Source organism: Liolophura sinensis, chromosome 9, assembly GCF_032854445.1.
Source record: "Liolophura sinensis isolate JHLJ2023 chromosome 9, CUHK_Ljap_v2, whole genome shotgun sequence".
NCBI lineage: Eukaryota > Metazoa > Mollusca > Polyplacophora > Chitonida > Chitonidae > Liolophura > Liolophura sinensis.
The window spans coordinates 27,722,041-27,747,827 of NC_088303.1; the positions used below are offsets into that span (position 1 = coordinate 27,722,041).

Consider the following 25,787-nt stretch of genomic DNA (forward strand, 5'->3'; position numbering starts at 1 on the left):
GCTACTGTCATTTGGACCTTCTTTGTAGTTCGCCGCCAAATCTCCCATTAACTGAGGGACACCCCTTGAATGATATCCTCGCTTTATGGCGCAGTAGAGTCGATTAACCAACTTTAACATGTGCTGCTGGCACTATGTCTATTAGAAATAGAGAACTGATTAAGAAGGATTACAATTATCTTCTTCATTGTGTTTCTTGTGGGTTTGGGTGTCAGATATTGTAAATATAATCATAATCTATGAGTAGTTATTATTAATATTGCTATGTTGAAAGCATGGGGCTTGACTGTTGTTGTAATGGAGTAACTTCAAAGCTATCACAGAGCAAAAATGAGGCATGATTATCACATTCTAGGGAATTTCTTTCAGTGACTACAAATTTTCACACATATTTAGTGCTCTGCTATCTCTTTTTATCTAATTTGCTCATGGCCTGTGTCGTGTAAAAAAACAGATACAGTTCAATACTGTAGCTATTGAAAGCTGGCGATATTGGGCAGGTCCAGAACCGAAGTGTTTGTTTCAACTTAACCAGATTGGCCAATATACATGTAGCCAATACTGATTCATATGGCATTAAGCAACAATCAAATAACCAAGGTCTTACAATTACACTTTATGACTTGTTCCTAACTAAGGTAAACAGTGTGTAAGGCCTTTATTATTTGAGTCTTGTTCAATCTCTGTTTTAATATTTGTTTCATTGGGTAGTATTCTTAGAAAAAAGTATGAATGACAGAAGAATTCTTAAATATAAACAGTTGTCATTCTCATAAGGAGAGCCTTCATCATCAGCTTTTCTTATGTGGATAAGTTGAAACTGACACTGTGGTTTTGGTTTCAAATAATAGATCTCTTTGGCCTTGCACAGTTTGTAGCAGTCATTGTATTAAGCTATAATTACTGTGAAAGCTGTCCTCTGACACTGTTCACTATGACATGCTCTAATTAATGGAGACAGCTGTCAGAGGATAGTATCGAAGTCTTGGTGTAATCGTACACTAACATCTCCGGAACTTATCACTGCAAGTTATGGAGTCATCTCAGGCTTTATGTGGGTCTGTGGCAGAAAACAATGGTAATCTGAATGCAATCTGCATATACATGTACTTGTATGTACGAACTCTGTAGATTAGAAATTCTGCCAGGCAGATCTAATATCACTTAATATGATCGTCTCATATCATATGTCCAGACTAACATTGTACTGACAACAACACTGTCATTTATTCTGTTAATCTCTTAGATCTATGTCTTTCACAAGGAATGCTTATTAAGTGTTAATCTATTTGGCATCATGTCATAGATGTATTATTTTTTTGGGGAAGTGAAATATGAAACTGGTCTCACCTCAGAATTTTGAATTTTTTTTTTTTAGTGTGAATAGACTGTACAGAACATTTAGTTCACATGTTAGAATGTTACTAACTCTCAAGGTTGAGTTCTCAGTCAGTACATGTAAGTACTTAATACAAATTGACATAAATCACATTCTTTTGTGAATTCTGTGGCACATCCATTAAGAGATACAATATAATGCCAGCTGGTACATTAACAGAGCAGTGAGATTTAAACTTAAAATCAAGCATTTGTATTTTGTGATGTGCAGATGCATGGATTTAGTTTATAAGTAAGCACTCCAGACTGAAAAGTGATTCTTTCTTTAGAGAGAAAAAAGTTAGATTTTTAATGGCAGAATACCCTATCTGTTTCAGACCAGGAAGACAATGTGGCATGGAAGTTGGATTCACAGCCCTAATGTTCTGTGTGTATAAAGATGATGTGTCTCCATTCTGTGTGAAGATGATCCAACCATGATGTGAAATGAATTGTGTGCTCCAGATTTCTTGAGCTTTTACCCAACAGTTATGTTTACATCACTGTTTCAGCCTGTTTTTATTGTCTGTAACATTGGTCCTACTGAACCGTAAGAGTGCAACATTATCGTGAGCAAAGCTAGACGACATGTAAGCTAAACATAAACATGTGATTGTGGGAGCGTGTGATGCAAGCCATCAGCATGAAGAGAGAGCTCTTGACGGTTTTCAGTCTGGTGTCCAGTCTGGTGTCCACGGTCTCAACAGCTTGCCTGCCAGCTGATCTCGGTGAGTCTCTGTTATGTACTAGCTTAATATTGATTTATGGGCAAGAAGAAATCCAAATGCTCAGTGATGAACCTCATACAAATGATACAAGTGATAGGTCTGAATAGGATTCGACATCCATGTACATAAACAGCAGAACAATTTGCCCTCATCTATGAACTTGTGTAGGCCTACTGAAACAGGCTGTTATTTACCGTTGTTCATATTTAGAGATGGTCTAGAAATATTAAATGTATGTGTGTGCAAGTTAATACTATTATTAAGAGCCTGGAAATAATTTTTAAGCTACTGTTGGACATAATTGACAAATTTTCCAGCTACTCGAATTCTTCAACCTTTTCAACCAGCCCTGCAAACAGTATTGTGAAACATTCAGAGAGAACTACATGTATATGTATGGGCTGTAGAGAGATAAGTTGCACAGTTTTATGAAGCTTGCATCTTAAGTGATACAAACAGATCAGTTTTAGTGTCATTTTCACAACAGTTGTATGCATAAATTCCGCTTAAAAGAGTGCTTTAGTGGTTGAAAAGGTTGAAGATTTACAGTACTGTAATTCTTCAACCTTATTGCATATTTGCAAATTGTTTATTAAAGCATTTTCTCAAGGCATTATTCTGTGTAGATTGATAAAGTTATACTTTTTGTGAAACTCTGAAATTTGCCAACCCAAACCATTGAGTTTTGTCTCCAAAATCAAATAAAAAATGTGCATAAATTGCACCAGAAGTCCATTATCTAGAAGTATGCAACTTCCCTATAGCTAGTCTCCATGGCACAGTACAGGTTATGTTATCTGTAGAAGCTCGTGCCACCTGGTGGAGAAATATGCCAACTTCTTGGGTGGAAATTGTGAACTAAATCATAGGAAATCTAACTGTAAAGGGCTGCTACAAGAACTGGCCACACCTGAAACTGAAAATGTGTATTTAAAAACTAAGATTTGGATAATCTTTGTTGGTATGCAGTTATAAACTCATTGACTATTTTTATATTTCCAAGCAACTCTAAAACAATTACCAGTACTATCAAAGACATCGTTGTCCTTTTACAAAACTCTCAGTTGTCATAATTTTTTTAATTATGTTTCAACACAACCACATTTGGAACCCTACATACATCAACCGTTTCTCAAATGTTAGCTGCGCAATAGAGAAAAAAAAAATACATGACTGTGCAGATACGTCACATAATGTGTTATAGATGGAAGAAAAATGTAAGGTGCCGTGGAGATTAGCTATAGGGAAGTTGCATACTTCTAGGTAATGGACTTCAGATTACACTGAATGTTGCCCTTTCATATGCAAAATGGTTGAGGAATGAGGGTACTCACTTTATTAAAGCGTTCCAGTCAGTGTTGTTTACATGGCAGTTTTGTTATGAACAAACCCTGTCAAAATACTGTTTGGTGCAGGACGTTGACCGTACCCTGCTGCTTGTTTCCAGGCTTGGTGTTAAGAGGATTTATATATTTGATTGGTGTTTCACACTGTACTCAAGAATATTAATACAAGGCAGCCAGCTTTATGGTGGAAGGAGTCTGGAGTAAACCCACGCCCATCTGCAGGTGTTATAAAGATGAAATCTGTGTTATGTAATTTTAGTGTGATATTACGTTTAGGTGTGTCCCTGTTAAATAGTTAAGGTGTACAGTTGTGTGTGTTATTATGCGAATGAAAATGTAAACCACCAAAATCTATTCCTTTGATGGCCCAAAAGGGTAGAAATTAACAACTGATATTTATGCATGTGTACATATTAGAAACACTGACGCTTACCCAAGATACAATGCTTACACATTGTGTTTTCATGTCAAAGTATACAGCAGTTCTGAACTGAATGACTGTAAAAGAATGTATTGTTTTGACATGGTAATGTAACTGAATATTTAATAAGATGAAATAGATATTTGGACATCTGGCTTTACATGATATGTTGTACTCTCTGAACTTGTGTACTTGATACAGAGTATCAGTACACATTTAAGACCCAAAACCTGCATATGCCGAACATGTTCTGATAAATGCTCAGCTTTGACAGATTGTTTAAACCTCTGTAGAAATGGGAAACAAATATGTTTGACCGATGTCAGAAGTAGGTATGCAATGATATGGTCTGTCTACTATATGATGTAATATGCGATATGGGAGTGATGATTCGATAGGTATCACTATACAGTTGAATGAGCTCTCTGTATACAGGGTTTGAACATGCCAAGATGGTATACATGTAGAAGTTTAAAGCATGTCCAGTCTACTAAACAAGATGCCCAAGATGAAACATAAACCCATGTAAACTTGAGTTTTATCAGTGTAAACATATAACTTTATTAATAATTTAAGCTAAGAATTTTCACTATAGGTTTTAATTATTGCTTCTTAGATTAAAACAATCTGCATTGGATTTGATGTGGGTGATCTGTTTACCCTGGCAATATTTTATATCATCACATGTGAAAAAGGAAATGTTACAACATCTTCATTTGACACTACGTTCTTTGTTTACTTGGGATAAAACAGTACGGATCGTTTGATTAGCACGTCATAGCATGTCTTGCGTAAATGAGCCAACTGTGTGTGTAGCACGCGCTTCCAAGAAACCCAACATGGGCTTGTACACAGGCTGTTTTAAAATTTTATGAAGTATGTTTGGGGAAATTTAAAGGAGAGGAAAACTTAAATATCAAACAAACCCCTTTGAAAAGAGTATGCATTTTCTCTTGCATGCCATAAAAAAATTCTAATATGTACCTCAAGTTGTAAAAATTAAAAATAAAGTCAGGACCAAAATCCACTGTGGGCGACTCCATTTTGACTAAGAACTAGTCCTGAAGTATTCTGTGTTAGGAGGAGAATTGCTGTCGGAAACCGCCGATGTGCAGTTCGTACATTTTTGGTAGAACTCTTCTTCCCAGGAGGTAGTGAACAGTACAGTTTGTTTTCCGCTTTTCGATTGGGACACTGGAATGTTGGACATAAGTTCCCAGTTTACACGAAGAAGCCGGCAGTTTTAACGACTCTTATTGGCTGAGGGTGTTAAGGATGGAGGGCGCGATGGACTCAGTGGTTTATGCCAGCTTTGTCGTTTTCAGGCTTTACGAGTATGGCGAGGAAAAATCACAAAATTATGCAGCAGGCACCACCAGATAGAAAAAAATGTGCTCTTTTGAGCCTATAGTGTCAAAATTTTGTCTTCTTCTCCTTTAATGAGAATAAATAATTTGTTGTAAACAAATGTATAGTAATACCCGTTTTGGCTTAAAGTGAGTTGTATCGTAGTGCAATGAATTCCGATACACCGATATCATTACATTCCAAGTCAGAAGCAGTATATTAAAGAATGATATTGGAAACTATGAACTTTATAAGGTGTACAATGTACTGCACCTGTAGTGAGTGGATCACTAATTATGACTCATTCTGTCTATTAACCTGTGTGATATTAAATGGTTGTATTCATTCAGTTCCCTGAACATCCATTCCCATCATACAGTGTGATAACCATGCAAAAATTCCTTGTAAAGCTTGGTACAATTTGATGAGAAATGTCTGTTACATTATCTGTTTTTGAAGCATCACTGTTTGCTCATGTTAGTTACATAGGCATTGCCAGAGGACAGTGACAGGAGTTAAATGAAGCAAAATGTTTTTAAAGAAAAAAAAAGATGGATCAACCTATGGAAATCTGAAATAGTAAACTAAAAGTGTTGGTGTTGTTATTGCAGCGGCCAGCCGTGTGCGTTATTTCTACTGCCAGGAGCGTAACCTGCCGATCGTGTTGGAGACAAGCAGCCGGTTGTCACACCAAGTTGTCACCCACATCTTGCAGGTGCTGCTAGTGGAGAGGCTGGGCTACAGGGATGTACCCATTGTGGAAAAGCTGGACATGAATGCCACTGCTATCATAGACAGGATAGCAGGCTGCCATCAATCCAGGTTGGCAGCTCTTTACAAGCACACACTCTCTGACACAGAGCTAGGTGGTGAGGACTAAGTTCTGTAAGGTTTAGAGAGTACAGGTCATATCAGATTAGACAGAATCTCAGGGCCACACTGACCGTGCCAGCTACATGTACATGTACTCAGATAAACTTTGTAGAAAACTGACCTTAGCTTAAAAAGTGCAATTGTTAAAAGAAAGAACAGTTTATTTGAAATGCCAGCATCAGAATGAACAGAACAAGCTTCACACACAAAAAAATTTCATGCCACTATTAGTAAATACCCTAGCTTTATCCCTCTAGAAATGTTGAAGAGGAATAGAAGAGAGATTGCTTATTTCATGTAGTAGTCTGCTCAACAAGATGTCAAAACTTTACCTGTTCATTTAACACTTGCTACATCCTTTTTTAGCACTCACTTTGTCATTGAACTCAAGCTTAAAAGGAAGTAAGTGTTTACATTGTGTGAAATCCCATTTTTCTCTGTGCTGTACTTTGTTAGTAAAATTCCAAGTGTACTTTTCTGTGATTTACAATATGAAAAGCAGATGTGATTTTTCACCAACAAATCACCTGCCTGAATAGCGCCTCACCGAATTACCTTCCTTGAGGTCACTCAAACTAAGTAAGCTTATGGTTAGGTGGGACCTCAGAAGAATGCCTAACTGCAAGTGTCAGAGTTGAAGTAACATGAGCAAGTGGAAAACCTAGCTTTGAGACTGATTTGAATTTTGTAAATGTATTTGGAAAGTTCTGTGCATTTTTATTCATCCATTTGAAGGTTTAATAATTTTAAATTTCTGGGTCTAATAATAGACAAATTCAGCAAGTTGAAAAACATGGACTGATATTTTTTTTTCACATTTTGTTGCCAAGAAAATATGTGTTACTGTTTGCAGCTTTAATAGGTAAGATCGCACTTCATGTAGTTTCACACCTTACAAACTAATCTCGCGTCATGTCATAGTCGCTGTTGTGTAACAAGGAAGGTAATTCAGAGCAGGTCTATTACAGTTAGTACAGCAGGACCATTAGTTTGTGAATATTTCATGAAATTATTGGCGAATTATGATACATACCCTGTGATTTGAGCTTGTGCGGTTTGGGTTTCTTTAGTTGTCGTCATGAGCTGATGGATGAGCGAGTCATACCAGAGACGATGGTGAACATCGGCGTGTGGTTACCAGCGGGCTTCAGCAAATCGCAGTGGACAGAGCACAAGAGAATAGTAGATTGTGGCCCTTTAGGACCGTTTGGGAGGTTGGTAACTTTGTAACATATACAGTACGCCACAGTTTTATGGTGAACTACCACGCAAAAATTATTGTCAGCAGTCTTCTCCTGTTATTCTGGATAACTGGGAAATTTTTTTTGTGAAAATTATGAAGCATTTCAGTATAAATTCAACATGAGTTATTTTATTTTGCTGTTGTCAGGCTGGGATGGTTCATGTCCACTAATGATGTGGAGGATTTTTGGAACTTAGGAGTTATCGCTGACCACTGGAGAGCACTCAAACTCCAAGATGTCCTCATGCGGTTTTCTCTGGGGAAAGAAGAGATGGATGAGATCAGAGTGTTGACAAAGCGAGAGGGCTCCGATGAGCCACAGTGTAACTCTGCTGACTGTGAGAATGGAATGTTTTATGGACATAAGTGTAAAGAGACTGGTCGCAAGTGTGCCATATTGTTGTCAAGTTATCCAGGTAAGGTCAAAACAGTTGGCTCTTTTCATGTTGATATAACGAAGTATTTGAATGTCTAAACAGTAGACGAAGAATGCAAGCATTTGTTTGCATGAATTTTGCTGAGTTTGTAGTTTTCTTTTATGCAGTGGTTTACATTGGACCCAGGACATATCCAAGAAAGATTTTTTTGGATTGATTGGTTTTTTTATTCACCATTACGGCATATAGATTACAGTCATCATTACATAAACTAATGGCGGGAATTCGGCTCTTAGTGAGCTTGTTCTATCCCATAACAATGGAACAGATATACTCAAATAGCAGACATAGTAAATGTGATATATAATTGTAGAAATGTAGAGTGTTAAATTTTTAAAAAAATAAAATAATGCTTCGTGGAAATGTAATGGCGTATGTGCAACATACCAATCTAGTAGAAACTAAATTTCCAATGAGTGTGCTTTGACCTCATATTTAAGTAGAGAGGTTGAACAAACTAGCCAAAGGTTTGTTGGTAATTTATTCAAATCACAAGTACATTACAGGGTCTGTTTTTCTCTATTTGAAGAGTTGCGGGGGGTATTGATAGGCTGGCACTGAGTGGTGTTGGTATATTGGGGTTGGAAGGGGCATCGATAACTTTGGACTGAGTGGTGTTGGTATATTGGGGTTGGGAGGGTTATTGATAACCTGGGACTGAGTGGTGTTGGTAGTTCGGGGTTGGAAGGGGCATCAATAACCTGGGGCTGAGTAGTGTTGGTATATTGGGGGGTGGGGGGTATTGATAACCTGGGGCTGAGTGGTGTTGGTATGTTGGGGGGTGGAGGGTATTGATAACCTGGGACTGAGTGGTGTTGGTATGTTGGAAGGGATATTGATAACCTGCGACTGAGTGGCGTTGTTATATTGGGTTTGGGAAGGGTATTGATAAACTGGTACTGGTAGTGTTGGTATGTTGGAGCTGAGTGTGGTGTTGAAATATTGAGGCTGGGTGGGGTATTCATATCTTGGGACTGGGTGGGATGTTTGTATACAGCGACTGGGTGGGGTGACAATATCCTGGAACAGTGTAGTGTGTTGCTGAGACTAGTGTTTTCTTTGTTTTCCAGCCATAGACCAAGGTGTGCTGATTTCTCAGGTGAGACTGCTGGAACTTCCCGTCATCATCGTCTGGATTGGACCCCATCTCTCACCTTACATCCAACAACGAAACCGACAAAATCTTCCTGTTCTGTTTTTTGACTGGCAGACAAACACGTTAACATCGTCTGGCAATTTCACGCGTTTAAAATTCCCTACCTGTGGTACGGTAGGGACTCAGTTACCTCAGGCCTGCGACTACGATGTGAATCAGCTGACTAAATTAGCCTGGTCTAAAATAAAAGCGCGGGCCCCTGCTGCCTTCCACCTGCTGTCTCACATGAGCCTCACACAGGAGCAGTACAAAGAAATAGCTCTTGAGTACAATGAGAACGAGGGGAAGAAGACCATTCCTGATCTAGCCTGTGATTGGATAAAAGCTAATCACCACATATGGAATAAGTGGATCTCCAAAGACTGGTCAGACAAGACAAACGTCTTGCTGGGTGGATTCTTCCCAATATCTGGCCAGTATCTTTCCCAGCCAGGGCTGGTACAGGGTAAGTACATTTAACACGTGTACACATTTGTATTGTTAAATTCTACATGTATTAGTATCATACTGTTGTAGAAATACAATGCATTGTATGAAAATGGGACATTTTAATTTAATAAGGTTATTTCTTTTTATGATCATTTTAAATAATGAAATGATTTAAAAGCATTTATATACATTTACTTTGTCTTAAAATATTTCATGAAAAATCACAAATAGGATATAGTTTTAAAGTAACAAAACTGACCTATCATTGCTTTGAACCTCTACAGAATTTTGGACAGTTAATGTATTTTTTTAGTTAATTGGTTTCAAATTTCCGAACGTTTGTATTGACAGGGGCCAAGATGGCCATTGAGCTGATCAACAAAAACAGCAGTATTTTACCTCATCACAACCTGGACATCATTGTCAGTGACACCCACTGTACCCCTGATGTGGCCACTAAAGCCTTCATCAAGTACATCACCAGTGACCACAAGGCCAAACTGGCTGGGATTCTAGGTACGGAGGTTTATACACAGGCTTTAAAGCCAGGACTCTAAAGTCATTGTGGGATAAAAAGATTTTTTAACTGCCTTGACTACAAATTCTGAAAACATATGTTGTCAGGGTTGTCTACTCTAGCCCACTATTGCTGTAGGGAATTGTACCTAGGCTGTCATTGGCTCATCAGTTCAAAATGCTATTAGGAAGAACCGATAAATGTTCAGGTGACCTGTTCAAATCAAGTACAGCTGTATCCTGAAATTTGTTCTAGTAAGCAGTGGAACTTTTTGGAGCCATTTACAAAAATGTATAGAGGGTTATTGTAAACCAGGTGTGAGCACCCAAATTCTTGCCCCAAGGTATGATTACAAATAAAAGTTTATTTTATAAATATAAACAAAGTGTACTTTGCATATCTTGTAACAGATATCCAAAATTATAACTTTGAATGTGTTATAATGAACATAGGCTTGTTTGTTAGTAGCTTTTGATTGTTTTGTTAACTAAATGTTCTCAAAATTCCTTTAACTTTAAATGTACATGCTGGGCAGGCAGGCATTGCTTTGTATTGCATCTCTGTTACACTACTGGGGCCACTGTCATATTCCTTTGTTAATCAATTTTTTACAACTTTTCTTGTCTATCACGTTGCCTTATGGCGCCACAACCCAGTCTTTTACAGAAATTATGAAAAAAAAAGTTATGCGAAGTATAACTTAAAACTGTTGTGAAAGTGTCCCTTGTTTGTTAAAGGGGGCCCACTTTCACAAAACTCTTTCTTGTAAATTTGTCTAGGTTAAAGTGCCGTAAGGAGAGGTCATTTACGAGAAAAGTTACGAAAAACTGATTTACGAAGTTTTGTGAAAGTGGGCCTAGGGCCCTCAAGCCTTAGTTCTTGTTTTGTTGATGTAACATCAAAATCAGCATTGACATGTAAAATCTGTGATCATGCATTGCAAGTTCACCTTTGTAATACATGTAGTGAGGATAGAATGAGAACCTTGGAATCCCCTTAAGGTATCGTTATCTGTTCATTATTACAGGACCAGCATGCTCAGATGCAGCTGAACCTATAGCAGCTTTGGCCAAACATTTCAACATGATCACCGTAAGTTATGAGGCAGAGGCCATGTCACTGGCAGACAGAACGCGCTACCCTTACTTCTTCAGGACTATACCTCAAGTCTGTAGACATAGGTGAGTACTGTAGTTGTGAAAGCTGTACATTTATACCACCAACAGGCATTGTGCATATTAGATTTCACTTAATGTTTCACTTATCATTTTTCAAGTGACATTGTTTGCTTGATTCTGAGCAATTCATCCACCTTGTGGTGCCATTTAAGGGCTTTTTGTGAAGTTTGATTGTTTGATTCTGAGCAGTTCATCCACCTTGTGGTGCAATTTAAGGACTTTTTGTGAAGTTTGATTGCTTGATTCTGAGCAATTCATCCACCTTGTGGTGCCATTTAAGCACTTTTTGTGAAGTTTGGTTGTTTGATTCTGAGCAATTCATCCACCTTGTGGTGCCATTTAAGGGCTTTCTATGAAGTTTGATTGTTTGATTCTGAGCAATTCATCCACCTTGCGGTGCCATTTAAGCGCTTTTTGTGAAGTTTGATTGTTTGATTCTGAGCAGTTCATCCACCTTGTGGTGCCATTTAAGGGCTTTTTGTGAAGTTTGATTGTTTGATTCTGAGCAATTCATCCACCTTGTGGTGCCATTTAAGCACTTTTTGTGAAGTTTGGTTGTTTGATTCTGAGCAATTCATCCACCTTGTGGTGCCATTTAAGGGCTTTCTATGAAGTTTGATTGTTTGATTCTGAGCAATTCATCCACCTTGCGGTGCCATTTAAGCGCTTTTTGTGAAGTTTGATTGTTTGATTCTGAGCAGTTCATCCACCTTGTGGTGCCATTTAAGGGCTTTCTATGAAGTTTAATTGCTTGATTCTGAGCAATTCATCCACCTTGTGGTGCCATTTAAGGGCTTTTTGTGAAGTTTGATTGTTTGATTCTGAGCAGTTCATCCACCTTGTGCAATTTAAGGGCTTTTTGTGAAGTTTGGTTGCTTGATTCTGAGCACTTCATCCACCTTGTGGTGCCATTTAAGGGCTTTCTATGAAGTTTGATTGTTTGATTTTGAGCAGTTCATCCACCTTGTGGTGCCATGTAAGGGCTTTCTATGAAGTTTAATTGCTTGATTCTGAGCAGTTCATCCACCTTGTGGTGCCATTTAAGGGCTTTCTATGAAGTTTAATTGCTTGATTCTGAGCAATTCATCCACCTTGTGGTGCCATTTAAGGGCTTTTTGTGAAGTTTGATTGTTTGATTCTGAGCAGTTCATCCACCTTGTGGTGCAATTTAAGGGCTTTTTGTGAAGTTTGATTGTTTGATTCTGAGCAGTTCATCCACCTTGTGGTGCCATTTAAGGGCTTTCTATGAAGTTTAATTGCTTGATTCTGAGCAATTCATCCACCTTGTGGTGCCATTTAAGGGCTTTTTGTGAAGTTTGATTGTTTGATTCTGAGCAGTTCATCCACTTTGTGGTGCAATTTAAGGGCTTTTTGTGAAGTTTGATTGCTTGATTCTGAGCAGTTCATCCATCTTGTGGTGCCATTTAAGGGCTTTTTGTGAAGTTTGATTGTTTGATTCTGAGCACTTCATCCACCTTGTGGTGCCATTTAAGGGCTTTTTGTTAAGTTAAATTTCTATCAGAAAAACTGAACTGAAGAAAAATCAAAAGTATTACTTTAAGGCCTTTATGTGCTTCTGAAAGTTCCTTCTTACATAGCAAACTCTAGGGGAAACACAGTAGTCTCCCGGAGATGTATCTTGTGGCTTGTGTTTGAGATGCTTGTCTTTGGATGGACACTCAAGATTTTTGAGATTCTGATATTCTGTCTGCGTTGTGCAATGAAAACACTTACCATCAGTCCGTTGTCAAAACAAGCTCTACTGTTGGGTTTATTTTATTTTTTCTTCGCATAAATTAACACTAATTTAACCAATGTTATTCTGGCTCTAACCCGGATAAAATAAAGATATGGATGACAGTAAAATTAAAGAACAGTCAATTACCAAATGAAGTAGAAAGCTGTGTTATTCTTTGGTTCTGTGGTAGAGACCATTGGTTAAGAGGAGTAACTCTGATTCAATACCAAAAGGTCAAAGCTCTTATATGAGTTTAAAAAAACTTCAACAATCCAATATTTCTGTGAATTTGTGGGACCCTTTAAAATGGAAGTACCTGATGAGAAATTAAAATGGTTGTGTAATAGAAAATAAAAACAAGGTTACTGTTGTGTGTCACAGTCGACTTTAGTTTAATGCCAGAGGTCACCCAAATTTATAGATGAAACCTTGTGTGCCATTTATCAAGATATGCTGTTCTTTCAGGTTTGTGTATGCTGATTTTTTCCGTAAGATGGGTTGGAAACAGGTGGGTACTCTGTCTGAGAGTGGTCAGGAGCTGCCTGAGTATCACATCCTGCTGCAGGACTACCTTAGCATTAAGGGCATCACCATCGCTGTCAAGAGGAAGATACTGCGGGCAGCACAAACATTTGATCTCTCACAGGTAACTGATCTTTATTTTGATACATGTAGGTAGGGGTTTGATTTTCTTTCATCCTGGAAGTTGTAGATAATTTTCTTGAGCTGATGGTTGATTTCTGATGAATTGATGTTAAATTATTCTTGTCACTTACATATGTTGCAACTTTCTTATCAGTTGATGTTTTTTGGAAGCTTTCTTATCAGTTTCTGTCTCCTCTTATGATGAACACCTATCGCCTGTTTTTGTGTCTGATGATGATGATGATGATGATGATGATGATGTCTGATGATTTGTTTTGTCTCAGAATGTTTAGCAGGAACTTCCAGAGTCCACTATCTTTCCTTTAATTTAGTAAACATTAAGAGATGAGCAAAATTACTCACTGTCGTGCAGATTGGAATACAGTCAAACCACCTTGTAAAGTACAAACACCATTTTATCCTCAATACTTTCAGGTGTTTGCAGAGATAAGAGAGAAGAATGTGCGCGTGATCATCTGTGACATGTTTGAACCTGCAGCAAGGGCGGTCATGTGTGAAGCATATAGACAGGTTTGGCAATCATCTGCTTCACGCTTCAAACTTAATATCATCTGCCTGCAGATTACTTCAGTAGCCATTGAGAAAATATATTCTTTGTCTATGTGTCCAAAATCTCTTTGCAGTTTGTCTAATCTTAAAAATATGTTTTTAACAAATTAATTGACTTTACTTATTATTTCATTCCAACTTCCAATTCCAGTGACAAATGAATTTTTAAAAAGAAAGTTTAAACAATTGTGACGCTCCTTGTGTAAGTGATAATTGTGATAAGTGCGGTTTTTGAAATTGTACATAAAGTATTGTCATGAATCTGTGGAATGCAGGAAATGTTGTTAACAAGTGCTTCTGTAGAGTTTAAACTTAAAACTTGATGATGTTCACTCTGAATGTGTTTACGTAGAACACGATCAAGGTAAGGGAAACTTATTTTTGTGGTACTTCATAATAAAGATGAACACCAAAGAAAAAGGCTTTGTGCTATATGGAAATCTTTTTCTCTTTAGAAAATGACAGCATATGAAGGCTATGTGTGGTTCCTGCCAGCTTGGTTCAGCGAGGAGTGGTCCGATGTGGACTACTTTAACAGGAGGCCCAACACAGGCGATTCACAACCTCAAGAAAACACTCCCTGTAGCACGGAGCAGATGAACCGTGCCATTCAGGGTCATTTTGTCTTGTCCAAAGCATTTTATGATGGTGACAACACGGAGGTTGTTGGTGGACTGACAGTCAATCAGTACCGTCAGGAGTACGAGAAACGTGTGGGCAGAGAGGTAAACTCTCAACACTGCTAAACCCAGAGGCAAAAAACACATTTTTCTTTGTTTTTCTTATCTGACAAATCCTGTTTGTGCATTCTATACGGTGACTGGTAAAAACTGTGGAGAAGTGAGATTTGAAGTTAATTTAAGCCATTTATGTCATATACTTTGTCACAGAATCAGACATAAATGTAAGTGTTACACAGTTTTGAGTTCATATTATAAAAACTGACAAGACTTTTCTTGAAACGAGAGTGAGACAAGATTTTTTTTCTTAAATTGTCTGACTAATGACTAATAGGTTGCAAATTTTGTCTGATTATTAGAGTTTTATTAATTATACTATGGTGTTTTGAGGATTTTTTTATTTTTGTTTTTGGAAGGTAGGATGATACCCTACTGGAATATGTAAGTTTCTGCACCAAAAGTAATATTTCCTGACATGTATTTATTTTATAACATTCATTTATTGTAATAACCGTCCTGTCTGTCCATCAGAATGTTGACAGCACCCCGTTTGCCTCGTACGTCTACGATGCTGTATGGACCTGGGCCTTCGCATTGCACAAACTATTCTTAGAACAGCCTATTGCTATAGAGCACCTGAACACCAAAAATACCACGGAGTAAGTAATCTACCTGGGACAGAAGTTAGCCATTTGTTTCAAGCAAAAGATCTGAAGCAGCCAAATACCTTTGAACATGTTTGTCTACAATATCAGGCCTTTTTTTTTAAGATGTGTGTTAAAAGATTGTGTCTGGGGCAGAAGAAGCCTGGTTTTCTGTGCTGATACTGCAAAAAAAGCTTTGGATGTGGATAGTTCAAACCTGTAGTTTGTAATTGCTATCAGAAAAGCCAAATTTAATCCCCGAGTCAGGTCATGTCTTACACTTCAAATCTGGTGATATTGGTACCTTCATACATCCATGGCTTTCGGTATACGGGAATAGTCCTAGGCCTGGGCAATATCAGTACACTGTTATGTCTGGTGTCTTCTGCATGGAATTCCAGTGAGGCAGCACCATAAATGTGTTAGCATTGGGATTGGCCTGCTGCATGAAGACACCACTGTGGTATGATTGAGGCAGTGTGGGAAGTGATGTTATACTGCCAAGAACCAAATAGTAGTGTTTTGAGCTCTGTATTCACAGGGCACTGATGAAAGTCATGACCTAGACAAACTTTCAGGGAGTGAACATTCATCATGCTTGTGCAATCATGACCGTGATGCTGTGTGTTCTGTATTTACAGGGCATTAATGAGAGCCATGACCAAGACCAACTTCCAGGGAGTGACAGGCTGGATTTCCTTCAAGGGAGCAGACAGAATAGGCATTTTGACCATTGAACAACATTTTCTAAATGGCACAAATCTTGTGGGTCGCTACCTCCCAGACACGGTCTCGGATCAAGGAACTCTTCAGCTGGATGAAGACAAAATAGTGTGGCTGACTGGGAGTCGGCCGCATGATGGGCGGCCAGGTAGTGCCATTAAGCCTCACATGCATGGTTAGTGCTTGCTGATTTCACTCCCTCACCCTATTAACACCGCTCATGTCCAGCATTAAGCATCCACACACTGTGTTGTGTTATTACCATACCACCACCCCATATTGGGGAAGCTGTATGAGTTATGTCTGTATATTTCTCTCCAGGTATTGTTACCCTACTTGAGGTTGGCCTTAATTGATCTTGAATTGATTGCTGATGACAGCACTATTGTATACTAAGAGGTGATTTTCTGTTTCCTTTAATATAGATGAAGGTGCACTTCGAGGAGTTGTGATTGTTTTAAGCTAGAAATGAGTCATGCCTGCAATGAATAATTTGAAAGAAGCTGTCTGGATTTGTAAGAAAATTGTGAAAGGCTTCTTTATGTTAATTTGTTTTTGTGCAGCATGAAACTGAATCAGAAGTAGTAATTTGAAACCATACCAAGAGTGGTGCAGTGTTCAGTAAAACATAGTTTTGTGACCATAAAATACTAGTAAAGTCGCCAGCTGTAAACTAATTTTTCTTCTTCCAAAAATGCCTAAATCATATGATATATGAACGCTTCATACTGAAGCCTTTGTCTTTATTCTCTATCATGTGTGTAAGAAGTCAACAGAAACCATATGTATGGTTAGGTGTCTAATGCACAGTAAATGTCAAAGTTGCGATATGCACATTAAATTAACACGTTTGAATTCCTGTCATGTGAATGATCTGGTGAACTCTACAACAGGTAAGAAGTTTAGCTTTGGGCTTTTGACTTAAGTCTCAGACTGAAACTAAGCCTGGGCTTAATTTCTAATACATTTTTCAACAACTTGACTCGCGGTACAGTACTGTATTTCACCTAAATTTTGGTATTTTTGAGAAGAACCATTTTGCTTAGTTCTAAGTGATTAGTTCAAAAGTGTTTTGTTTTTTTTCTTTTCTGAAATTTACTTAACTTTTTTGCCGTAAACTGTAAGTGTTAGTATTTATGGTATCATTTTAAGGCCTTTGTGAGCTTCTGGAGGTGCATTTTCACATGCCAAACTAGGTGAAGTACAGTAGTTGATAGCTCATCTATATGCGTGCAGGAAAACCGATGTGTTCATGTAAATTATTACTCATATGTAACTTCCACGTAGCTGGAATCTTCCCAAAATACCCACCCATATTAATCAACAACCCATCATAACCTGTACAGTTTAATACTGTGTCACGGCCTGATCTTGTCATTCATGTATTCATAGTTACTAGTACACTTGTATGAAGATGTGAGGTGCACCAAGTTATCTGTTTGTCACTTATTTATGAATGCAGTTTTAATACAGCACATATCACTAAAAAAAAACAAAAAAAAAACAGCTGTGGACCAGTTCTGACTTCGACTGCTAAGGGCTAGTTCTAAGATGTTTATGGGCCAGCTCTAGGATGTTTATGAGCCAGTTTTAAGATGTCTTTGGGCTAGTTATGACATTTGTAGTTCTAAGATTTCTACGGAAGATGACTAAGGTCTACCGCTAAGATGTGTCTGGGCCAGTTCTAAGGTGTCTATGGGCTCATTTTAAGATGTCTACAGGCTAGTTCTAAAGTGCCTATGGGCAATTTCTTGGATGTCTACAGGCTAGTTCTAAGATATCTGTGGGCAAGTTCTAGGATGTCTACAGGCTAGTTTTAAGATGTCTAAGGGCAAATTCTCGGATGTCTACAGGCTAGTTTTAAGATGTCTAAGGGCAAGTTCTAAGATGTCTGCAAGTTAGTTTTAAGATGTCTGTGGGCTGTTTCTAGGATGTCTATAGGCTAGTTTTAAGATGTCTAAGGGCAAATTCTCGGATGTCTACAGGCTAGTTCTAAGATGTCTATGGACAAGTTCTAGGATGTCTACAGGCTAGTTTTAAGATGTCTGTGGACAAGTTCTAGGATGTCTACAGGCTAGGTTTAAGATGTCTAAGGGCAAATTCTTGGATGTCTGTGGGCTAGTTCTAAGATGTCTGTGGGCAAGTTCTAGGATGTCTACAGGCTAGTTTTAAGATGTCTAAGGGCAAATTCTCGGATGTCTACAGGCTAGTTCTAAGATGTCTATGGACAAGTTCTAGGATGTCTACAGGCTAGTTTTAAGATGTCTAAGGGCAAATTCTCGGATGTCTACAGGCTAGTTCTAAGATGTCTGTGGGCAAATTCTAGGATGTCTACAGGCTAGTTTTAAGATGTCTAAGGGCAAATTCTCGGATGTCTACAGGCTAGTTCTAAGATGTCTATGGACAAGTTCTAGGATGTCTACAGGCTAGTTTTAAGATGTCTAAGGGCAAATTCTCGGATGTCTACAGGCTAGTTCTAAGATGTCTGTGGGCAAGTTCTAGGATGTCTACAGGCTAGTTTTAAGATGTCTAAGGGCAAATTCTCGGATGTCTACAGGCTAGTTCTAAGGTGTCTATGGACAAGTTTTAGGATGTTTAGAGGCTAGTTTTAAGATGTCTAAGGGCAAATTCTCGGATGTCTACAGGCTAGTTCTAAGATGTCTGTGGGCAAGTTCTAGGATGTCTACAGGCTAGTTTTAAGATGTTTAAGGGCAAATTCTCGGATGTCTACAGGCTAGTTCTAAGATGTCTATGGACAAGCTCTAGGATGTCTACAGGCTAGTTCTAAGATGTCTGTGGGCAAGTTCTAGGATGTCTACAGGCTAGTTTTAAGATATCTGTGGGCTGTTTCTCGGATGTCTACAGGCTAGTTTTAAGATGTCTGCAAGTTAGTTTTAAGATGTCTGTGGGCTGTTTCTAGGATGTCTATAGGCTAGTTTTAAGATGTCTATGGACAAGTTCTAGGATGTCTACAGGCTAGTTTTAAGATGTCTGTAGACAAGTTCTAGGATGTCTACAGGCTAGTTCTAAGATGTCTGTGGGCTAGTTCTAGGATGTCTACAGGCTAGTTCAAAGATGTGTACAGGCTAGTTCTTAGCTTTTTATGGGCTAGTTCATTCAATACTACAGTCTAAATTCCACATAAGGTAACACTTTTGGTTTATAGTTGACGTATATCACCAAAACCTGCGAGAAACATTAAAGCCTGACAAATGATTACAACAGTCATGTTGTGCCTGTTATGTACTGAAACTGTATGTAATTGTTGCTCCATAAACAATTTGTTTTTGGAATTTCTAACAGTAGTATTGTGAAACATGCATGAATGCATGTGAACAATAATTTGCACAAATTGAATGTAGAGTTAAATGATATGACATGTCTTTCCTTGTATAAGAGTTTATAAGTAACAAACAAATAAACTCTGCCACAAAGTATTTGGTAACAAATGATTGTTTCAAATAGCATGCACTTGAGCCTGAATCCACTGCAAAAATACCTATTGCTGTAGTGGACCACTTTAACTCCATGTTCTCGCACTGTTCTTGATAAAATAAACTATATCAGAGGAAATTATCCACTGATTGAAGTTTTAACTGAAACTGTTCATCTGGATACCTGCAAGTCTGAGATCCACGAAATGTTGGCTTATTGCAATTTTTACTTTTCGTGTTGGACAATGTTCATGATGATTAGTTCTGAGTACTTGTTTGAACATTGGATATAACATATACTGTGTAACATTTGTAACATATTCAGTGAGGCTTTGACAACAGAGCACAATTTACAGGAAGATGTGTTTTTCAAGTTTTCTGAATCCGATAAGACTGTCATGAAACATCTGTCTTGAAGGGACTTTTGTTTACATATATTGCTAATGGTAAATAACACCTCTCATATCATAGGTCATTCAATTAAACTCTACAAATATCTCATCATGATATGAACTAGCATATTTGGTCTTTTTTGCAAATTTGTGTGATTAGCTAAAATCATATGCCTAAGATATTCATGCAGATTCCTGCGCACATTTACCTAGTCTTACCATGTTTATCATAGGTGGAGACATACACAGTTATAGATCATGCAAACATTGGTCATTTTAGTTAGGACGACTAGAGTAGGTTGTAACCAGTCAGTTCTATGAAGTGTTCACTGTAGCCCTAGTATATGTCTCTCTCGCTCCATCTCCACATAGATCCTGATCTGTGCAGTGTTGAGCCTCTCCGTTTACTGCTGAACGTCAACTGTGAGTCGGCCATCATCATTCTCAATGTCGTCTGTCTAGGCATCTTCATCATCATCACCATTATTCTGCTGCTTGTCCTGAAAAGAAGGTAGGAACATTTAACAGCCTGCCAGACATTCAATATGCATTTTTTCGTGTTTGACATGTTTTCATGGGGGGGGAATACATGGATGATATGCAAGAATTTCTTCACTTACACAATGTTGTCAGGTTTATAAGTGGTGGAAACTAGACATGGAAAACCACTGACCTTTGGCAAATTACTAATGAACTTTCCCATGGATGGCGTACAGAATTACACTTGATATTGGTGAAGACAAGTGAACTTTTGCGAAACTGGTGCTGGTGGTCACTAAGGCACCACGAACAGTGAGAGCAGCAAAAGTGCTCGCTAATTTGTATTAGTGTGCAGCTAGCAATAAACCAGAACCTTCTGGAAGAAAAATTTTTCAAACACATTAAAAAATACATTAATGTAATTATGCTATACTTTGATGGAAGCACTATTGCATACATTTTGCTACATCTTCTTACGTACATCATTTTATTACATTATTTCCTTATTACTTGCAGGTATGATGCAAAGGTAAAGGCCACTCAGGATCGTATGAAGGAACTTGGCCTTTTGCCATCAGATTTATCTGCTTACCTGTCACTGGATGAATGGGAGATCCCGAGGGATCAGGTTGTGCTCAACAGACGCCTCGGGGAAGGGGCCTTTGGAACAGTGTATGGAGGAGAAGCTTATTTTTCTTCGGATGGGTGGCTGGCAGTTGCTGTGAAAACTTTAAAAATTGGTGCGAGTATAGAAGAGAAGGTAGGTGAAATTTTACAGTCAACTATGAGATAATAGAACTTATAAACTTTTCATGAAATCATGCTAAATATAGAAGTAGATTTCTAAAAACTGGTTTTCGGTGATAAAAAGTGAACTGAAAGGACCACCAGCTTCTAAATCCACAGGTTTCACTTTTTGAAAAATTAATTCGACTAGAAATACTTGGTCTACATATTTGTATTCAGCTGTCATTTTACTGAAAGTGGATTGTCTTTACTTTCATACCTGGTCTTACTAGGTGTAAATATATATATATATACAGACTGTCTGCCTGCAGCTTTCAGGAGATGTGCAAAGAACGGTGCTCATTTTATCCATTTACCCATAAAGCTAGTAGCTATCATACCTGTGAAAATACTCTTGAGTGGCACCTAACACCACTATCAAACTATGTGTAACAATAACAAAAAAACTATTTTCATCAGCTCTGATAATTTATTTTTTATTTGGAGAAAAATGAAAAACAATTATCTTGGGACTGTGAAAAAGAATACTCAAACGTCATAAAAACGGCTGTTTGATTAGTGTGTGCACCTTGTTTGTGTCATTTGTAAACAGTTGGTAGCTGTTATCTCTGAGACTGTAACTGTTGTTGGAGGCCTCCCTGGTTCAGAAAGATAAAGTTCTGGCTCACTGTGACTATCAGATACTTGGGCAGTTAGGTCACATGTTCACGCTTGCAGTTTTGGCTGCAGCTTTAAGTCAGAAAGTTTGATGCATAGAAACCAAGGGTCGGTGGTGTACTGCGGGCACTTCCCCCCCCCACCCATAATCAGTCATCATAGCTGAAAGATTCTGTCGTTCAGAGTCAGTTACGTACATGTAACTATCACTGTCTTATTTAAGCTGGACTTCCTGAGCGAGGCTGAACTGATGAAACGCTTCAAGCACGCAAACATTGTGCAGTTACTGGGCGTGTGCACAAGGGGCGAGCCAGCGTATGCCATCATGGAGTTCATGTTACATGGTGAGATACCTGTTGTTTTTGTATTCCATGTACCAAAGAGGCTTGAGTTGGGCAATTATGTGTTCATGATAGTGCCATAATCATTATGAATCAGAGGATTATGTGATATTAGTTGATATTGTAATGTTGCCTCAGTGAATATATAGGAGACATTATCTTGCATCAGACAAAATACTTTCTTTCACTGGGCAGCAATGCTCATCTAAGGGACTTGTATTTCTGAATCCAGTAGCTGATACCATATCATGCATTACTAGGATATACCTACCTTTGGTCATGTTTTGGTATGTAAACTTTCAGTTTTCCACTATGGCATCATCCTACCTTCCTCAAAATGTCTTTCTCACAGAATCCGGCAAAATGAGTAATTTTGGACATTTTAGGGCACATACAGTATTTGGGGCAACATTTTATGTGAGTCTATGTCTTATCCATGCAGTTAAGTGAACAAAATCAACACTGCATGTAATGTGTGATGTGTTTCAGGTGACTTGAAGACCTATTTGTTATCGCGCCGTAATCTTGTGGGTCAGAACAGTAAAGAGGCTGAGGATGTGACTGCAAGACGGTTGACTCAAATGGCTTTAGACATTGCTAATGGGATGAAGTATCTTCATGATTTCAAATACGTTCACAGGTAAGGTGTTGCTAGAACTGATTAGCCACAGTTAGATTGTTTTGTCAAATCTTATCGCACGTCCGTTTTTATCATGGTTTACAGCCATTCATAAGTGATAAGAACCGCCTCTTATGTTGAAATATTTTAAGTCATCCTCCTGTTGAGATGGGTTTATGGGGATTTGAACTGTGGGTGTGAACTTTTAAACCTGAGCCACTGATTAGTATTTTGCCCACAGTATATTTATAAAATAGCGGAAAACCATTCTTACATGTATGTATAAAAGTCGAGCTAAGAAAAATCATTCAAGCTTTGAATACAGCTTTGCAAAGAAAAATGATGTCAGCGGGACTTATTCCAGTAATTCAGCTGTTTAGGATGTAAACTGTTGAGCTCTCGATATGTTTTATATACCAATGTCAATATTTTGACCTGCCAAATCAGCCAGTGATAGTCGAGAATCACAGGTAATGTAGGGGCAATGTCTCCATCATAACTCCATACCTTTCTCTATTACATCTTGTCTGAAAACAATATCTGAAAAATATAGTGTAACAAAATCTCAAAGAGTCAACATCAGTGAAACTGAGCTGTCTCTTCCCTGATTACACTGTTTGTGAAGCCTTCGTGACAGTAAGCGATCAACAATGCTTGTGTGACTCTTCCCCAGTTTTAAATTTATTTATTTGTTTATTTGATTGGTGTTTTATGCCGTACTCAAGAATATTTCACCTAAACGACGGCGACCAGCATTATGGTCGGAGGAAACTGGGCTAAAACCCACGACCATCCACAGGCTGCTGGCAGACCTTCCCACATACGGCAATTTTAAATTCATTGAAGACTAATTGTCTTCAATCATTATGGCATTCAGGTCTGTATGTAACAGGCACATGAGAAATGGTGTCAGTAGCTTGCTCAAGGCCTGTGGTAAGGTTCTTTAGTATGGCTCAACAACAATCAGTAAATAAATGAATAAATTTTTTTAGGTAAAAAACTAAAGTTGATCAATTGTCTTCCATGCTATACCTCAGAGGTGAGAAAATTTGTCACCATAAACCAGATGTTAGTGGGTTGAGTTTTGTCCACCCATAAAACTGACCACAATAGTGAAAAGTGAAAATATGGAGTTCAGCAACAAACAAATAAAGAAAGATATTTGGTTCCTTCATACTCTGATGAGTTTGGATTACAGTTAACTTTATGTTTCCTCAAATCCTTACTAGAAGCTGCAGAAAGAGTAGAGACCACCAAGAAAAAAAGAGACACACTAAAGTCAAGATGCTGTCAGTTTGAAGCTTTAGTCCGATTGGCTGTTTGAGGGTAAAGCTTTACCCTAAAAAGCTTTTTTAGTATAGCGCACTGATGTGTTTTCATGTAATAGATAGAAGTTTTGTCTTTCAGGGACTTGGCGTGTAGAAACTGTTTGGTTCATGGAAGTAAGACTGTGATGATAGGTGACTTTGGCATGACACGCCCAATGACTGATGCTGAATATTACAGATTTAACAGAAAAGGTGAGTAGTACCAAAGGCTATCAGGTGGTATATGTACCTCATGTTGCAATAGTGCTTAACGTATCCAGTATTTCCAGTAATTACTGTAACTCTTCAACCCTATCAACCACGAAAGCACTTTTATCAGTGGAATTTATGCATAAAATTATTGTGGAAATGACACCAAGAATGATTTGCTTGTGTCACTAAAAATGTAAGCTTCATGAAACTGTCCAAATTTTCTCTCTACACTCTATAGTTCTCTTAGGAGAACGTTTCAAAATATTGGTTGCAGATGCGCTTGAAAAGGTTGAAGAATGGGGGTCGTTTATACGTTGGCATTTTAGACTTACATAGTACTCTTTTTCTTGGTTCGAACAATTCGTACATTTGTCCTTCATTTTGCCCCTGTGTTCTGTTCAATCTTTTGTATCTTCAAACTACCTAGAGTATCAACATGGAACCTTCTTTAATAGCTACTTTGTCATTGTGATTTTTTTAATGTCTTGTAAAATCTGTACCTTAATCTTTCTGTCCTCCTGCTTTTCCATATCTGGTGTTTTATTCAGAGTTGTGTCTATAAAGTGCATTTGTATTAACATGAAACATGTTTTAATAGATAACTTACACATTGTCAACTCAAAGCGCTCTATCATAGTCTCATTTTTCTGGGCGTCAGTACATGTATAAGAATTTTGATGTGTTTTTCGTGACAAAGAGGGAAGCATGTGTCTTGTAAGTGGACTTACAATTTTTTTTATGTTATACAACCACTTAATTTCCGATGTTGAACTTCTTGGAAAGAGCATTTACACATTGGCCCATGTGTACACTGAAATGTTACATCGGAGTACTAACATTTGATGCGGTCTTAACCTAAGAGGACAAATGCGTGTTTCAGGGATCCTGCCTGTACGGTGGATGTCCCCAGAGAGCTTGTGTGATGGTATCTTCACCTCCATGTCTGACATATGGAGTTACGGGGTGCTGGTCTACGAGATAGTCACCTTTGGTAGTTTTCCTTACCAAGGTTTGTCTAATAACCAGGTGTTAGAGTATGTGAAGATGGGCAGTAAGCTGACCCCTCCTGTCAACTGCCCTGAGCTGCTGTAAGTATCGCAGTTTGGCCTCACTCATCTGAATGCTATTTATAGCAGTTTTAAGGATTTCTGTACACAGTTTTGTTGTTCATCATGACATTTTTTCATACTGATGCTGCTGTGCATAACAAAAATCGTAAAAAGAGAAAAAACTCATGAAGCAGATTATAAGTTTAGAGCTAAAACCCATTTCTTTTGTGATATGATTTATATTTATGAGTTGTCATAGAATTATGTGTATTTCAAAGAAATCGCGTAAATATGAGTGAAGAGCAAAGATCTTTACTGCAACTTGATATTTTTCTTGGAAGTCGGTGGTGCACTAAAGAATTGTAGGGTTTACAATGAAATCAGCTTGTCTAAATTCCCAAGTAACACTTCTTTTTTTAAATTCAAAATTTACAATCTCTTTTTATGTTACCTTTATGGACAGTTTGTATGGAAGATCATCATTTTTAAGTAAATA

At 38.0% G+C, this 25,787-nt stretch overlaps 1 protein-coding gene across 1 annotated transcript in view; it reads left to right on the forward strand.

Annotated features, from left to right (window-relative positions):
- The window catches only part of LOC135475292 (atrial natriuretic peptide receptor 1-like), a 28,898-nt gene that overhangs the window by 1,000 nt on the left and 2,111 nt on the right, over nucleotides 1–25,787 (forward strand). The window contains exons 2-19 of the mRNA XM_064755133.1: nucleotides 1,716–2,105; nucleotides 5,831–6,041; nucleotides 7,163–7,306; nucleotides 7,483–7,751; nucleotides 8,843–9,373; nucleotides 9,709–9,873; nucleotides 10,902–11,055; nucleotides 13,256–13,436; nucleotides 13,871–13,966; nucleotides 14,461–14,730; nucleotides 15,217–15,344; nucleotides 15,971–16,227; nucleotides 20,251–20,389; nucleotides 20,875–21,118; nucleotides 21,986–22,106; nucleotides 22,593–22,743; nucleotides 24,130–24,242; nucleotides 25,123–25,330. Of these exons, the coding sequence (XP_064611203.1) occupies nucleotides 2,006–2,105; nucleotides 5,831–6,041; nucleotides 7,163–7,306; nucleotides 7,483–7,751; nucleotides 8,843–9,373; nucleotides 9,709–9,873; nucleotides 10,902–11,055; nucleotides 13,256–13,436; nucleotides 13,871–13,966; nucleotides 14,461–14,730; nucleotides 15,217–15,344; nucleotides 15,971–16,227; nucleotides 20,251–20,389; nucleotides 20,875–21,118; nucleotides 21,986–22,106; nucleotides 22,593–22,743; nucleotides 24,130–24,242; nucleotides 25,123–25,330 (3,482 nt within the window). The 5' untranslated portion in view covers nucleotides 1,716–2,005. The remainder of the gene's footprint in view (nucleotides 1–1,715; nucleotides 2,106–5,830; nucleotides 6,042–7,162; nucleotides 7,307–7,482; nucleotides 7,752–8,842; nucleotides 9,374–9,708; nucleotides 9,874–10,901; nucleotides 11,056–13,255; nucleotides 13,437–13,870; nucleotides 13,967–14,460; nucleotides 14,731–15,216; nucleotides 15,345–15,970; nucleotides 16,228–20,250; nucleotides 20,390–20,874; nucleotides 21,119–21,985; nucleotides 22,107–22,592; nucleotides 22,744–24,129; nucleotides 24,243–25,122; nucleotides 25,331–25,787) is intronic.